This window comes from Phoxinus phoxinus, assembly GCF_949152265.1.
Source record: "Phoxinus phoxinus genome assembly, chromosome: 8".
NCBI lineage: Eukaryota > Metazoa > Chordata > Actinopteri > Cypriniformes > Leuciscidae > Phoxinus > Phoxinus phoxinus.
In genome coordinates this window covers 6,104,022-6,119,920 of record NC_136883.1, presented here as the reverse complement: position 1 = coordinate 6,119,920, position 15,899 = coordinate 6,104,022, and the positions used below count along the sequence as shown (strand labels likewise).

The 15,899-nt window shown below is 39.2% G+C and overlaps 2 protein-coding genes across 9 annotated transcripts in view; one reads left to right on the top strand and one right to left on the bottom strand.

Annotated features, from left to right (window-relative positions):
* cxcr5 (chemokine (C-X-C motif) receptor 5) lies at nucleotides 1-2,973 on the top strand. Its single transcript, XM_079620889.1, has 2 exons — nucleotides 1-107; nucleotides 935-2,973. Exons 1-2 carry the CDS (start codon nucleotides 51-53, stop codon nucleotides 2,015-2,017), a joined length of 1,140 nt encoding a protein of 379 aa, XP_079477015.1. The 5' UTR covers nucleotides 1-50; the 3' UTR covers nucleotides 2,018-2,973.
* A 93-nt stretch (nucleotides 2,974-3,066) lies between these two features.
* The window catches only part of bcl9l (bcl9 like), a 52,019-nt gene continuing 39,186 nt past the window's right edge, over nucleotides 3,067-15,899 (bottom strand). For 5 of the 8 annotated variants that reach the window (XM_079620404.1, XM_079620408.1, XM_079620407.1 and 2 more), the window contains 6 exons: nucleotides 12,212-12,337; nucleotides 8,820-8,994; nucleotides 8,434-8,518; nucleotides 5,667-8,082; nucleotides 4,914-5,171; nucleotides 3,067-4,769 (listed from right to left, as the gene is read on the bottom strand). In XM_079620404.1, the coding sequence (XP_079476530.1) occupies nucleotides 3,544-4,769; nucleotides 4,914-5,171; nucleotides 5,667-8,082; nucleotides 8,434-8,518; nucleotides 8,820-8,994; nucleotides 12,212-12,337 (4,286 nt within the window). In that variant the 3' untranslated portion in view covers nucleotides 3,067-3,543. The remainder of the gene's footprint in view (nucleotides 4,770-4,913; nucleotides 5,172-5,666; nucleotides 8,083-8,433; nucleotides 8,519-8,819; nucleotides 8,995-12,211; nucleotides 12,338-15,899) is intronic. The other 3 variants (XM_079620410.1, XM_079620409.1, XM_079620411.1) reach the window with 3 other exon arrangements.

The window sequence follows — 15,899 nt, the reverse complement described above, 5'->3', positions numbered from 1 at the left end:
AGAGTTTTTATCACCCGGAGTGAACGAGGACACATTTCTGAGACAATTGTATGGTCATCCACATAAGGACAAATATGGATCAAATAACAAAAGAAGTCATTTTTTATGTGAGTAATTCTAATCTCTCAATGGATTTTTAGGAAATTACAGTATTCAACACTGATTTATCTGATTCACTGATTCCACATCCTGTGGAAACAAAATAAGCTATATCAATTAGAAAAATATACAATTATGAACTGATTTGTACATTTTGAGAAACATTTTTTTTTTAATAACAACATGATCAATTTGTTATTATTATTATTGGTGTTATAGATACAAAATGATCACAGTTTACATCTCCACAATAAAAATGTTCTTGATGTTTTCCTGTGAATCTTTTTTTTTTTGTCATAACTACTTTTTGCTACTTTTACTGTTTATTATTATTATTAATTTGTATGATTAATAATTATCTCCATTTATTTTATTTTCAAATACGGAGAAAAAAAAGGAAGTGAGATGCTTCCTTTAAATAGCTTCCTGTAAACGCCACAGGTGGATATAAAACTGCTTTGCTTTATGGTGCTGACTTTTTTTTTTGTTAAGTAAAAAACATATGAAAGTTGAAAATGTTGTGTAAACTCCCCCTAAGGAACAATATGAACAACAAGGTCCTATCGCTTTGGAAAAAAAAAAAAAACATTTGCTAAATGCAATAAATGAAAGTCTTTGTTGTCTGTTTTAATTTGATTTAGAAATGTATCAAAAACTAATCAAATTAAGGTCTAAAACTATAATTTTAATAAATAAATTCAGCAAAAAGCTTTAATGATTCAAATTATAGGCTATATATATATATAAAAAAAAATATTTAGATTGATCTTTTTTGGAGGGCATCTTTAAAATTTGCAACTTGCAAATCAATTGTTGACATTACTGAAATGTGTAGTTTCAGAATCCGGATGAATTTGATTTTGACAATACGACAGAAGGACCTGACGGAGTCGACCAGGCCTACACCTGTGTCAACGAAACGAACCCACTGCATCTGTTTCACACCGTGTTCCAACCCCTTGTCTACGGTGTGGTGTTTCTCCTGGGCTTAAGCGGAAATGGTCTCCTCTTGACAGTTCTGCTAAAACGGCGGAGCAACCTGCGCATCACAGAGATCTATCTGCTACATCTGGCCCTGGCTGACCTGCTCCTCCTCGTCACTATTCCATTCGCAGTTACTCAAGGTGTAACCGGGTGGCTTTTTGGAACCTTTCTGTGCAAGCTCTTGGGCCTTATTAATCGCCTCAATCTGGTGTGTGGGAGTTTGCTTTTGGCATGCATCGGCTTTGATCGGTACCTTGCCATTGTGCACGCCATCCCCAGTCTCCAGGCCCGTCGGCCCAGGACCGTTCACCTCACCTGTGCGTTGCTCTGGCTCATCTGCCTATCTGTGACCATTCCCAACATGGTGTTCCTGTCCGTGAAGGAAGACGACGACAACCCTACCAGGTTCTCTTGTTCTTACCACAACTATGGCATACATGCAAACAACTGGTTGCTGGTCAGCCGCTTTCTCACACACCTGCTGTGCTTCGTCCTGCCTCTGGTGATCATGGCGTACTGCTACACTTCTATAATCATCACTCTTTGCCAAAGCCAGAGAAGTCTGGAGAAACGGGGAGCAATTCGGTTGGCCCTTCTGGTTACATTGGTTTTCTGCCTGTGTTGGCTGCCGTATAACATCGCTGTTTTCATAGATACCCTGGTGGTTCTGGGGGCTATGCCTGAGCAGGACTGTCATGGTCAAGCCTCACGGGAACGGGCGCTGATAGTGACGCAGAGCATTGGTTTTTCCCATTGTTGTCTGAATCCAATCCTGTACGCCTTCATAGGGGTCCGTTTCCGAAGAGACCTCCTGCAGTTGCTAGCAAAAATAAAGTGTCTGCGTGTATGCCTGTCAGGTCTGCAAAGAAAAAGTCTTAACAGGATGTCGGTCACAGAGGCCGTTACTACCACAACAAGCAACCAATACATATAAAAGCAGCTGAAAGTTTTTGCACATATTGTTTTTCTGGCAAGACACCCCAGGTGAATAGGTCAAAAAAATAAATAAATAAATAAAAAACCTTCCCCCAGTTGATTGATTGCATGCATAATTTTGCCAATATTTTTTGTATTACACGTTTTCTGAAATGTTATGTTTAATTATGCACTAATTTGCATACATTCCTAGAACAAAAATCTGAATATTGGATAAAACCAGGTTCAAAATTCTTGTTTCTTTGTTTCTTGTTTTTATATATATATATATATATATATATATAGAGTCAATGGTTTTTGCAGAGGGGATTTTGTATATTATTACAGCCAAAAAAAAAAAGTTACCCTTTTTTTTGGTATAAAATCAGGAAAATGATATATGAACAAACCCTCTGTAAAAGCCTCATACGAATATAGATAAGAATAAAACTGTAATGTTTGGTGTAAGTGCTGCAGAAGTGGAGATTTATGGCTCAATGTAAGAGGAAAAACTCATTTTGAGAAAACGGCCTTTAAATATATATACTATAAATTGAAATCTACAGACGCAGATAAAGTGCTCTAAAAGATACAGTTAAAAGTGTATTTTGGATGTTTTCTTTCCACTAGTCTGAATAAAAAACACTTTATGAAAAGCCAAAAAGCTCCAAATCTCAAAATTGACAGATGTATGAAACCAGTGTTTTTGCCTGTAGTTTCTCGCCTTGCCAGCTATGAGATTTACATATTTATGGTATTACTGAGCCAATTACTGGAAACATGACTTTAAGCACATATCTGAGTGTATGAAATCATATAAATGGGGACAATCTGTTAGTCAAAGAATGAATTTCATTAATAAGCAAAACAGAGCATAATCCCTAACCTGCTATAAAGCTTTGCATTGTGTTTTGAATGGTTTGTTATTAAATATGAGATCAATTGTTCTGTAACAAATAACTGGAAATAAAAGAGTGATCTAATGGTGTCTTGAATTTTTTTGTAATGTGATCGCTGGTCAAAATGTCCCATTATACACATTAAAGAAGGCAAACACAAAAATTTTTTTCATATTTGTTATTAGATTTCTAATAAAACACAGTATACAGAACAGTTGCAAACAAGCACAAATTGCATCTTATTTACAGCAACTATATATATATATATATACTGTATATATATATATTATATTTATATATAGATATTTATATATTACCTTCCACAACAGTTTGGTAGCCAGAATGTAATTAGAACATAGAAACCCAGAGGCTTTTTTCCTTTAACCTTTGCAATCAAACACACTGATCTCAAATATACATATTTTACAAATATCTTAAAAAATGGCTTCAGATTTTACTTAACAGTAATGATAACCCTTAACAGTTTAATTTTCTCCCAATGTTATTTTCAGCATCAAGAGATTGTTACTTAAACCAAAGTTTTTTGCATTCTATTGCCACAGTTAGTCAATGGCAATAAAAACACGTCCAAATGAGAAATAGCCATTAAGAAACAAGGTTTTTACAGTATTACAGATAAGCAAGTTTAAAAGGGCATGTTGGCCATACTTCCAGGCACATAGCCCAATGGGCTGTCCAGTGACATGCTCCGTTGTCTAAGACTCTGGGGGCCCATCATGCCAGACTGTGAATGTGGAGGTCCCATCATAGGTCCTTGGGGGGACATGAGGGCACCCTGCTGGCCAAAGTGCTCCCCAGGGAGAGCCATGCCCCGTTGCTTAGCCTGCATCATCATCAGATTCTGCTGGGCCATAAGATTATGAGGGTGCTGCTGTGGAGACAGCATGCCACGGGGAGGGTGGGACGGGTGTTGTAAGAGGTTGTTGGCCATCATGGCCTGCTGTTGCTGATGGTGGTGTTGTTGCTGAAGCTGCTGTTGTGGAGACATGCCTGTCCTGCCCATCATGTGCCCTGGGTGGCATATGGGCCCCATCCCACCTCCTGATCCCATGCCCCTGGAACCAATCTGAGGCATGCCCATACCTGGGCGCATCCCACAATGTGAGTGTGAAGGGTGTAGGGGCAACTGTTGCTCAGCCATCATATTCTGTAGGTTAGCAATATGGGGGTTGGAGGAGGGGATGTTGCTATGGGGATGTCCAGATGAGGAGAGCTGTTTGAGCAGTTGAGCAGAAGAAGCCTGTGGAGGTGGTTGGCCCTGGTGAGGATTTTGCTGCTGATGGGACATGGCTTCACTCTTGGGGAAGTACTGTAGGGTGCTGCTGGGCTTGTCCGCAGGAATGATACGGGAAAGATCAAACTCAGGAATGCCTGTATGCGAGGGTCTGATGACCTCACTTAGGTCTGGACCATCACCCATGGACATTGATGTAAAAGTGTCTGGTTGGTGAGGAGGCCGCTGGTGAGACATGCCTTTACTTAGAAGATGCATTTGTTGGGGTGGCAAGACCTCATCAGGACGCTGGGGGTACTGCTGCCCCATACCACCAATAGGAGAGTGTAGGGGTCCCTGCATACGAGTGAATCCTCCCATCTGGTTTTGGGGGTGCATTGGGGAAACATTACAGGGCCCTATTCCATCTGGAGGTCCACCTCCCATTATTGCTGAGGTCATTCCTGGTATTCCCATAGGGTTAGGGGATGGGAGCATAGGTCCAGTGGGATCATGGGATAGCTGCGGGCCTCCTTGGAGAACCATTCCCATTGGACTTTGCGGACCACTGTGAGGTCCCATTGAACCCTGCGAGGAGAGGAGCATCTGTGTAGACTGGTGATTTCCCATGTTGCCTACTGAAAAAGAGATAACATGTAATGCTTTTAATGAATAACTTATCTAATAAAGAAAGAAAGCAATTGAAAAGGTAAAATAATATAATTTCCATGATGCATTGAGTTCTGGATTCTAAAACAGGTGATCAAATGTAAAATCTGTACCTGACATGTTGATTCCAGGTAGGAGGGGTCTATCGGGTAGCATCTCATCATCTGATGTAGCGATTGTTTTGATGGCGTCATGGTAGAGCGGAGTGGAGCTAGGCATGGCATACTTTGACATTTGAGACATTATAAGGGATAGAGGATTCTGGGAGGGAGGGGCATCTGGTGAGGATGTGAAAGGCATACTAGGATTGATAGAGTTGGTAGGCTGACTGATGGGGGTTGAGTTGGAACTCCTAGGTGGCAGGGACATACCTAATATAAACAAATAAATGGTGGAATACATGTAAATAATGTAAAAGAGCATAAATATACAAAACATTTGTTTTCATATTTCTATGAATGAACAAATAAAATAGATGTCTGCACACTGAAATTGCAGCTCCAAAGAGTTTTGCCAAACAGTGCACCTTTTAATGAATTTAAAGTTTGCATTTTTTTATTTCTAGGTGTTATTTCTTTGTCACATGTGTGTGTCTAATCAATTGTCACATGACCCTGTGTGTGTTTCCAATCTTTGTTATCGCCTGTGCTTATAAATAATTGAGTCTCACTCCACAATGGTATTGTACCTGTTGAAAAATTGCACTGTTTGGAAAATAAACTCTTTGGAGCTCTTTGGAACTCTATTTTCTTTGTTAATTCATTTCTGTTTTGTTGTCCTGCACCTGAGCCCAATTTTGTTTTGGTTTTTGATGTGCACACTATTTTTTATCATTTTGATTCATATGTCTAAGAATTTTGTTTTACCTGTATCAGTGGAGCTGCTGCCTCCATTGCCAGCGACCTTGACACTAGGAGGCCCTCCAGGGCTAGGCATAGCAGTCTTGGGTGAGGCAGTCCAGCCAGGTGAAGCAACAGGCATGGTTGGAGATTTAAGGTGTCCAGGGGAGCCAGATGGTGAGCGAAGACCAAGAGAAGGGCCTATTACCTGGGGGGACTTGATAGAGGTGGATGAGGGTGTTCCAGCCCCAGAGGCTGCTGGTAGAGGAGGGTGAGGTGGACCACTCTGTGGTAACTGGCTGGGTGATTTCAGGCCTGCTGCAGAAGGTGAAGGCATGAGGGGTGATGGCTCCTGGCTAAGAGAAGGCGATTTAAGCTGGTGAGATTGCGGTATAGCTGGGGAACCCATTGGGTTAACACTAATGGGCAGGTCCGGAGGGTGTCGGACACCAAGGTCTGTACCCCTTGAGCCAGAGTTTATGGGAATGTGACTAAGTCTTGAGGTGCTGCTCATGTGGGGAGGACCTGGCTGGTCTGGTCCAAACATATCAGAGCATGGCTGCTGCATGTATAAGCCATCACCTTGACTACCAGGAAAGGAGCTCTGATTGGGGTATTGAAGAGGTCCATCTTGCCCAGGGATCATTCCTTTGTTAGAACTACCCCGGCCATTCTGTGAAGCCCTAATGCGGGAAATATCTTCAGGGTTCAACATCTCTCCAAGCTGTCCGCCAATTCCAGGACCTCCCCTCAGCTTCTGAGCCAACAACTGCTGCTGCTGTGGATTCATATTCATGCCCATATTTATATTGAGGTTACCCCCTAAAGGAGAGTCAACTATATCTCTCATTGTGGGGCCACCATCACTGCCTACTCCACCAATAGGAGAGCCCATTATAGTCCGAGAACCAGGAAAGTCCATTGGATCACCACGGGAGGGTGGGCCTCCTCCCATTCCAGGATTGGGGAAGCCTGGTCCCCCAGAGTTATCCATCATCCTAGGGCCTCCAAGCCCTGCCTGCTGCTGCTGTCTGGATATTTGCTGCATGTCTAATCTATGGAGTCTACGGAACATCTCCTCCCGTGTCATAGGGCGATCCAAATCACCTTGAAAGTGCTGGGGAGGTCCCCCAGGACCCCCTGGAGGATAGCACCCATGAAATGGGCCTCCACCACCCATGTTTGGAGGCATTTCTTCTAACCAACCCATGCCTGGCCTTGGAGGTCTCGGAGGCCCCAACCCCTCCATACCTAAAACTCCTCCAGGGCTTTCTGTGTAAACCCCCCCACCTGAAGGACCTCGCATCTGTCCAAGAAACCTTGGCCCTCGAGGACCTTCCTGATGAATGTCCATTATTCGTGAATTCCCTCCCATTCCGCCCCCTACCATTGGCCCTGGCCCCCACTGCTGATCAACAGGTTTACTGTGATATGGCGGTGGGGGGCCCCTCATTAGCATTGGAGGTCCCCCAGGCATGCCCATTTCTGGGATCATGCGGAAATGCTGGGGATGTTGGTGGGGGTTAATCTCGTGTTGTCGCCTTTTCTCCTGGTAGTACTCTTCTTGTAGCTTCCTCCAAGCTAGCTGCTCAGGTGTTACACCCTCAGGTCCAAGAAGGGGCCCCATGTCTAACCCTGAGGGTGAGGAGAGGTGGTGGGAATGTGGTGGCATACTATGGTGTGGGCCCATCAGGGAGTCATCCAATCCAGGCCCACCAAGATTTTGTGTCTGTGAGATGATGGACTGTAATGGCTCCTCATACTTTTTCATTACACTGACATGGGGCATACTAGCATTGTTGCTATGGCAAACACCAGCATTCCCTCCACCATTCTCACCATCTTCTAAACCCCTACCCCCATCATTACTATTATTGTTGTTGACATTAGTGCCATTAGGATTGCCATTAGGACCTCTTGGTTCTTCATGGCCAGCACCGGCTCCACTACGGAGAAGCAACCTCTCAATGTCTCGAAGAGTCTGCAAAGAGCGTTCACGGTGTTCCAGCTGCTCCTTTGAGAGGCCATCTGTGTTTCCTGGCCCTCCACGTTGGGCCAGTTCACTCTGACGGAGTACAGATAAAGCAGAGGGACTTGAGGAAGGAGACACACCTGCACCATGGTGGGGAATTGTACCTGGTCTGTCCACTCCTTCAGTCCCTGAAACCCCTGCAGACTGTGGACCTGAACTTCCTGGGCCCAGTGAATGAACTGCAGAGCGGCTGTTGCTGCTTGAAGTTCCTCCTCCTCTGTGGGTTTGGGCTAGCTCACTGTCTGGATGGCCTGTGGAAGAAGGAGTACTGGTGCCAGGAAGGTGTCCTCCCACAACTCCACCAACGGAAGCTGGCCGGGGTGTACCACTTTGGGATTTGGGTGTGCCAATGGGTGGACTGTGACTAGAGCTGATCTCTGTTAGGTTGGTGAGTTTTCCAACACCAGTAGTCTGCTCAGACAAAAAAAAAAAAGGATAAGAAAGAAGGACAGAGGTGGGGGTGCTGCTAATACCATCATTAGTCTCAGCTCAATACATCAGAAAATACTTCAACTCTACTGTTTCCCATCAAAACAGAAACAGGAACAAAGATGAGCATTGTGATTTAAATAGCCATTTAAACAAATACAATGTCTCAAGCCATGCAGCACCTGCAAGTGTAGATATTTCCACTCTACTTTGCATTTTAAGAGCATATACATATGGATGATGATTACAAACTCATATAGCCTAATCATTTATAATCTAACATAACAAAAATATGCAGTCATGCATGCACACTGTCTATATATAAAGACAGACCTGGTCCAGCTTAGTACGAGGGACATTCTGCTGATGATACAGGAGGATAGAGTCTGTATGGCCATGCATCACTGCTTCTGCAGCACTGTGGAAAAATAAAATAGTTTGTTGAACAACAAAATCTTTTTTTCCTATTATTTTCATAGTTTTCTATTCAGTCATGTGACAATTGCTTGTAAAAGCACACTCCTACATCCGTCACAAGAGTCTGGTGGAAAATTGTCTGCTACGTTATTACGAGCATATAAGCTTCTTTGTTGTGGCTTTCTCAAACATTTCCGGCTTAAACATGGCAATATATGGTAAATATCCCATTTGTTCATTTAAAAATCACACTATCAAGCTGCAGGGTCTATTAGGACAGGGAAAAAAGCAGTCATACTGACCTGTTGGCTAGGCTGGTGGTGAAGACATACACTACTTGCTGAGGGGGCCGAGGATGCAGATCTGTGCGAATACTTGGTCCATGGCCAGAACCTAATCCTGGACCTCCTGGATCACTAACATGCCCTGTGGCCGATGAAACAGAGTGGCCCTGACTGGGACACATAACATGCTCACCTGAGCAAGTGTTGAAAAAGAAAGAGAAGGATAGAAGAAAGATAAAAAAGAAAAGGTGTATGAGTGAAAAAATATTTGTAATGACAATTGATCTTGTTACATAAAGTATTTAAACAATTTACATAGGTCACCTGATGTCAAATGCCAGTTTGATTGACAAAAAAATGTCACATTACAAACAATGATAGCAGTCATTCATATGACGAATAATTAACTCAGCAAACAAACTGAGTCACTTGTAAATGTCCGTGCCCAACCATCTTTTTAAGAGAAAGTAAGAAGCAATAATAATTCATATTTATTTATTATTATTTAAATATTACAAATATAAGAATATTGTCTGATATAAGTGATTTTGTAGTTTTTGTAGCACTGATTTTTATAGTTTAAAAATAAAGATAATAGCTCTGGCTGTTAGTGTTTAGGTGAAAATATGATGCTTGTGATTGCTAATTATTACACAATCTGAAAGTTTCAGACTCACTGGTTTATTATATCAATCTCTTGTATGCATTACCACTCATAGAGTCTACTTTTACAAAAAAGCTCAGTGGAGGAGGTGCCATGATGGCATCAGAGAGCGATTATATATCAGATGATAATGCATGGTACCACAGTACTGAATGATTACCATATTAATACCATAGATTTCTTAATTCTTAGCATGTATTATATTTATAACCCTTACTAAAAAATGTTTGCAACTATAAAGATGTCAATCCAAAATCAGATGTTTGTTAACTACAAAAAAATAAAAACATATTCCAGAAAACCACAAGGAGGAGCTAAATCCCACAGAAAACTTCCCAGAGCTTCAGTTCCATCATGAACGTCTGATAGCTAAAGCATTTACGTCATGAATTTATGTGGGCAGATATGAAACACTGAAGATTTGTACAAAATAGGCCATGTTCTGTCACATGAATGTCACATGAAATTAATGGAAATCTAGTGGTAAATTTGTAAACAGAAGTTACAGCACACAACATTTTAGGAAACTTCGATTCATCCAAATGTCTTTCAAATTCTGATATGACTCAGGCAAGGTCAAGGTTACAGAGCTGGACATTTTTCTTAAAGGGCAACACCGAGTGTGTTAGTGGTGTTATGTTGCCCTTGTGCAGGTAATGTTTCACGACACACCTTCAGTCACGTGTCTATACACAGATAAGGGAAGCTGAGCTTACTACACAAGAGGGGACAATAGTTCTGAAAGCTCAATATCACACATTGCATGCTATTAAATGGCAAGTTCACATTATAATGTCAACATTACACTTTTTAATTTATAATATTGAATTTACTTTGCCAGATACAAATGGCATTATAAGCTGTGGTTGATAAATGTCTTAACAACCATACTAAATTGAATTGAATACCTTTATTGTCACTGTATACAACCAAATTAATAATACTGTACATCCTACAAATACATACTAGTTTATAAATAGTTTATCTTAAGCTAAAAACAACTTTGGAAAGGTATGCCTCTTTCACAACGTCTTTGTTGAGAAGCGGTTTGGCTAAATCTTATGAGACCTGAGAGGAACATGCCCTGCTCATATTTGACCCCAAAATCAAAAGAAAAAAAGGTAACAATTTATTTTAGTGTCAATTTATATGAATTAATAAAGTGTACTTGTTGTGGGGTTAGGATAATGGTTTGGTTTAGGGTTAGTTGCATGTCATTATGCATAATTTGTTATTACTATAGCAAGTACATGTAATATGTGTAACACTCATATCTCTCTCTCTCTCTCTCTCTCTCTCTCTCTCTCTCTCTCTCTCTCTCTCTCTCTCTCTCTCTCTCTCTCTCTCTCTCTCTCTCTCTCTCTCCAACTGACAGATGCACAGCCATGCTCGCAGACACAAACACACACAGTATAATGTGAGGTGTTGCAGTGGAAAAGGAATGACTGTTAACATCTGACAGTTGGAAAAACCTATAATATTGTGAAATATTATTATAATGTAAAATAATGGTTGTCTATTTTTATATACTCTCAAATATAACTTATTTCTGTGATGCAAAGCTGAATTTTCATCAGCCATTACTCCAGTCTTCAGTGTCACATGATCCTTCAGAAATCATTCTAATGCTGCTTTGATGCTTTGTTATTATCAATGTTGGAAACAGTTGTGCTGCATAATATTTTTTGGAACCGGTGATACTTTTTTCAGGATGCATTGATGAATAAAAAGTTGTATTGCATGTATAATTTAAATAGAAGTACAGAAATTTAGAAAAATAGAAGTAGTTTACCCAAAAATGAAAATTCTGTCATCGTTTACTCACCCTCGTTTCAAACCCATAACCCATTGTGTTTGTCTCCGGAACACAAATTAAGATATTTTTCTTATTTCTGTCCCTCCATTGACAGTCCACGCAACTACCACTTTGACGCTTCAAAAAATTCATAAAGAGATCTAAATCTAGTAAAACTAAACCATATGAATCGAGCGTTTACGTGTTACGCAGCGCGTCTGAGCTTCAGCAAGAGCCAATGAGGTTTGTTCTCACGCATCAAGCATGTTCGGTGTAAAGTTCACTGATCAATGTTTGTATGTCAATAAAAGCCTAAATTCAATCTGTTCATCATATAAATTGATTGTCTCTCTTCAGAAATTTTGGACTAAACCGCCCAATTCATATAGATTCGTTTTATGATGATAAAAAAAGTCTTATGGGTTTGGAACGACATGAGGGCGAGTAAATGACAGGATTTTCATTTTTGGGTGAACTCCCCATTTAATTTACCGGTAAATGTTAGTACATACAGTAGTAGTTAAAGACACTTAATATGCAGGTGAAACTCTAAAAATTTTAATATTGTGCAAAAGTTCATTTATTTCAGTAATTCAACTTAAAAGGTGAAACTAATATAGACTCATTACATGCAAAGTGAGATATTTCAAGTCTTTATTTGTTATAATTTTGATGATTATGGGTTACGGCTATGAAAACCTTTTCACAATATTTTAATCCAATCTTCTTTTTTTTTCTCTGAAATATATGTGAGCTGAATCACAACATTTAGCCTTTATTCCCACTGAATCAACAGGACTGCATGTTTTTATGACAACAACATCAACCAGACGTTTGTGTAAACAGTGTACAGGAAGAAGCATTCACTGAGGTTTATAAGACAGTGTTTATGTACAGGTAGACCCTGGCAGGACTGTGTGTGTGTGTGTGTGTGTGTGTGTGTGTACTCACGGTGTGTGGCAGAAAGCGGTTTCTCTTCCTCTTCCTCAGTTTCGGCCCCTGAACACCATTCATCACCACTGTACGGCTGCTTTCTCTCCAGCACACACCGGCGTTTGCTGCGCATCACGCCCTCTACTGGACACCATTGAGAAAAACACATAAGGCACAACAATGTAAACATGCAGTACTTCAGATAAACAATTACACGTTTACATATGACAATACGGTCTCTATCCACACTGCTATATGCAAACACACACAAACTGCCTCAAAAAGCACATTTGAACTGTATTGTCACGTACTCCAGACACAAAGCACTCCAGAAATGTTTTGGCATTTGAGAGATATGAGAGGACACCAGGCCTCCAAAGCCTTGAAACTTCCCCTAACCTTGAATAGCAGACACGGTGAGGGAGAAAACAGGGGAGAGAGAGTGAAAACGAGAGGAAGAGAGCACAGAGCGTTAGGTTGTGGTGTCCTCGGCCTGCGCACGCCGTGTTGGCGGCGGGCAGAGATAAAGAGCTGACCTTTTCTGCATCCTCTTTTGTTCCCAGCAGACATCAGTTTACGTAAATGAGTGAGTCAGCTCTCTCTCTCTCTCTCTGGTCTACTTTCTCTTTAATCATTGGTCCTTTCCAGGTGTGGCAGTGGAGTGGTCTGAAGTGGCTGAATTGTATTTCATTTGAATGTCTTTCTGTTTGCTTTTCTACAGGTGAACAATATTAACAGAGAAAGAGAGAGAGGAAATACCCCTGGTAAACAGCTGGATAGTGATGGGAAAGATCTCACCACCCCGTTTCTGATTCTCTACACTTCTTCTTCACAACCAAGAGTATTATTGTTAAAACTATACTATAACTGACCGAAAACTAGAACCAAGCACTCGCTCATATTTTGACCGATAAAATCCATGACATTATTACTATTACGCAAAAAAATAAATAATTATATGTATAATGTTAAAAGCATTTTTTATTGGAATATGTTTACATTGATTACATTTAAAAAAACTATTTTTTAAAATATTGTTATTTATATTAAATTATTTATATTTGAAATGTTATTAAAATATTCAATATTCCTAAAAAAAAAAAAAAAAAATATATATATATATATATATATATATATATGTGTGTATGAATTAATTTTATTTTAAACATTTAAGAAAAATAACATTTTTAATCAAAACAATAATTGAAATTTTTCTAGAAATTATTATTTTTAATTATTTGAAGATATTTTAAAATATTATTATTTATATTACAAATGTTGTTAAAAAATTATATATATAAAAAATCTAATATATGAATATTATTTTACACATTTCAGTAAAATTTTAATCAAAACACTAATTGAAATTAAAATGAATGCTATTTTCAAACCACTAAATAATTTGTAATATTATTATTTTTATATATTTTAAAATATTATTATTTATATTATTCAGATTTTAAATGTTATTAAAATATTTAAAAAATATATCAAACATATTATTTTAAACGTTTCAGTAAAATAAAATGTTTAATCAAAACACTAATTGAAATAAAAATAAATGATACTTTAAACCTATGTTAAGTCCATCTTCTACCTTTCATGCGGTTATAAAGCCAAACAGGTGTGAGTGTTTGTGTGAAAGCGTGAGAGTGTGTATTCACACACAAAGGAGCTTCAGTGCTATTACAGGAAGCCCAGATGACTCAGTTTCTCAAAATCACACTATTGCCCCGTTATTTCCCCTGATCTCTCTCTCTCTTTTAATACACACACAACATAGACAAAGCACTGGGCAAATGGAAATAAAATAAGAATCGCACAATGAACCAAACAGAAAGAAACAGCACGCTCACACACACACACACACACACAAAGAAAAACACGCCTCCGCAATCCAGGAAGAGAAGACCTGTTATTGCTTTTCATATTGGGCAGAAACTGTTTGGGTGATTCTCACAAGACCTGTCAGGAACAAGCTTTGCTCGCATTTCACCCAAAATAAATACATACATTTATTTTCCATAGATTTTATGCATTTTTATGACAACTGAGCACATTCTCACTACCTCCAATTCTCATTGTCGTAATGCAGTCTTGTTTGCTTTCACACATTTAAATCTAGCACGCATAGACCGGTTTATTGACAATTATGTGGCATAAAAACAGGTTAACATGAAATGACATTGTACAACATCTTAGCGGTAGTGGCATTCATAAGTGTTACTAGGGCAACCAGAAGTAGAAACAGACCAGCGTCCAATCAGTACAGCCACTGCTGACATGCAGACAGAGTCATTGGTGTGTGTTTTCTATTGGAGAATTTTTATTTTGGTGAATGATTCCTTTCATGATGGTCCTGGTGAAGCAGTTAGACTTTTTTATAATTATTAATTCATTTGTTTTGGGATATTGTAAACCATTTAGATTTTTATATATATAATTTAAATGTTTATGCATTCTCATTTTTGCAGCAATAAAATGTAATGATGAAGAAAAAAAGTGCACTCACTTATTTTATATTTAACAAAAAAGTGATATTTTTGTACAATTATTTCAATAGAATGTGTGACTCAATAATTGACAATCACTCTTATTTGTATTATTTTTCTCATTTTCATTACATATAATAATTATTTAAATTGTATTATATATCATTGTAGTATTTTTGCACTGCCTTTTTACAATGATTTGAACTAACAAATGTAGAGTAAATTATTACTCTAATTCAACAAAAATAATTGCATGACAATAGATACATTTAATGAGAATCACCATTAAGAATCATGTGAATTACAGACTCAAAAGTTAAACACACAGATTACAGTACCGTAATGATAATTTGAGGAGAAAGTGTGCTTAATTGTGAAAAAAAACATATATATATATTTCTTTATGCAAAAAAGTATGTCATATCTTCTGCTTTGGCGTAAAATATGACCTAGACATGTGTGTTTTTGTCAAAATCACCAAACCACATTAGGGAACTGTGTGTGTGTGTGTGTGTGTGTGTGTGTGTGTGTGTGTGTGTGTGTGTGTGTGTACACTAGGGAACCTATTGTCATTCAGGAACTTGTTGCGTAGAGTCTCCCTCCCCCTCAGTCTCTCCACCCCACTCTATTCTACTTCCTGTGTGTGTGCAGTGTGTTTCTCTACCCTCACTTCATTAGAGAGTGAGACACAACAGGACAACCAAAAGGAAAACACAAGCACATGTGTGCACATGCATTGCGCGTTGTTTCAGGAGCATAATATTTGACATGATACAAACATATAAGAGCACACACACACACACACACACACACACACACACACACACACACACACGCGTGTGCTCAGAAAGGTCAGGACATTTTGAGGTGGCTGAAAACAGGCAGTTTCATCTTTACTGTGTTTCCAGTTAAAAGGGGAATTCCAGAAGTGTGGCTTTTTTATGTTGTTGATTGAGAGATACAGTGATACATACAAATTAGTAAAATGAATATGTGTAGTGTTGAATTTGGTTGTGCATGACCTATTGAGTATCATATATGCTATGTGTACACGGATGTGTGTTTGTAGTATGCTAGTCTCCCATAGCCTGACTTTTAATAATGGCCAAAAGTCTGGTCCACTTTACAGCATATTCTGGCCATTTAGACACAGAACCGTCAACTTAGACAGGAATAGATAGACTAACAATTTTCTAACTTTTTGATCCCAAGGA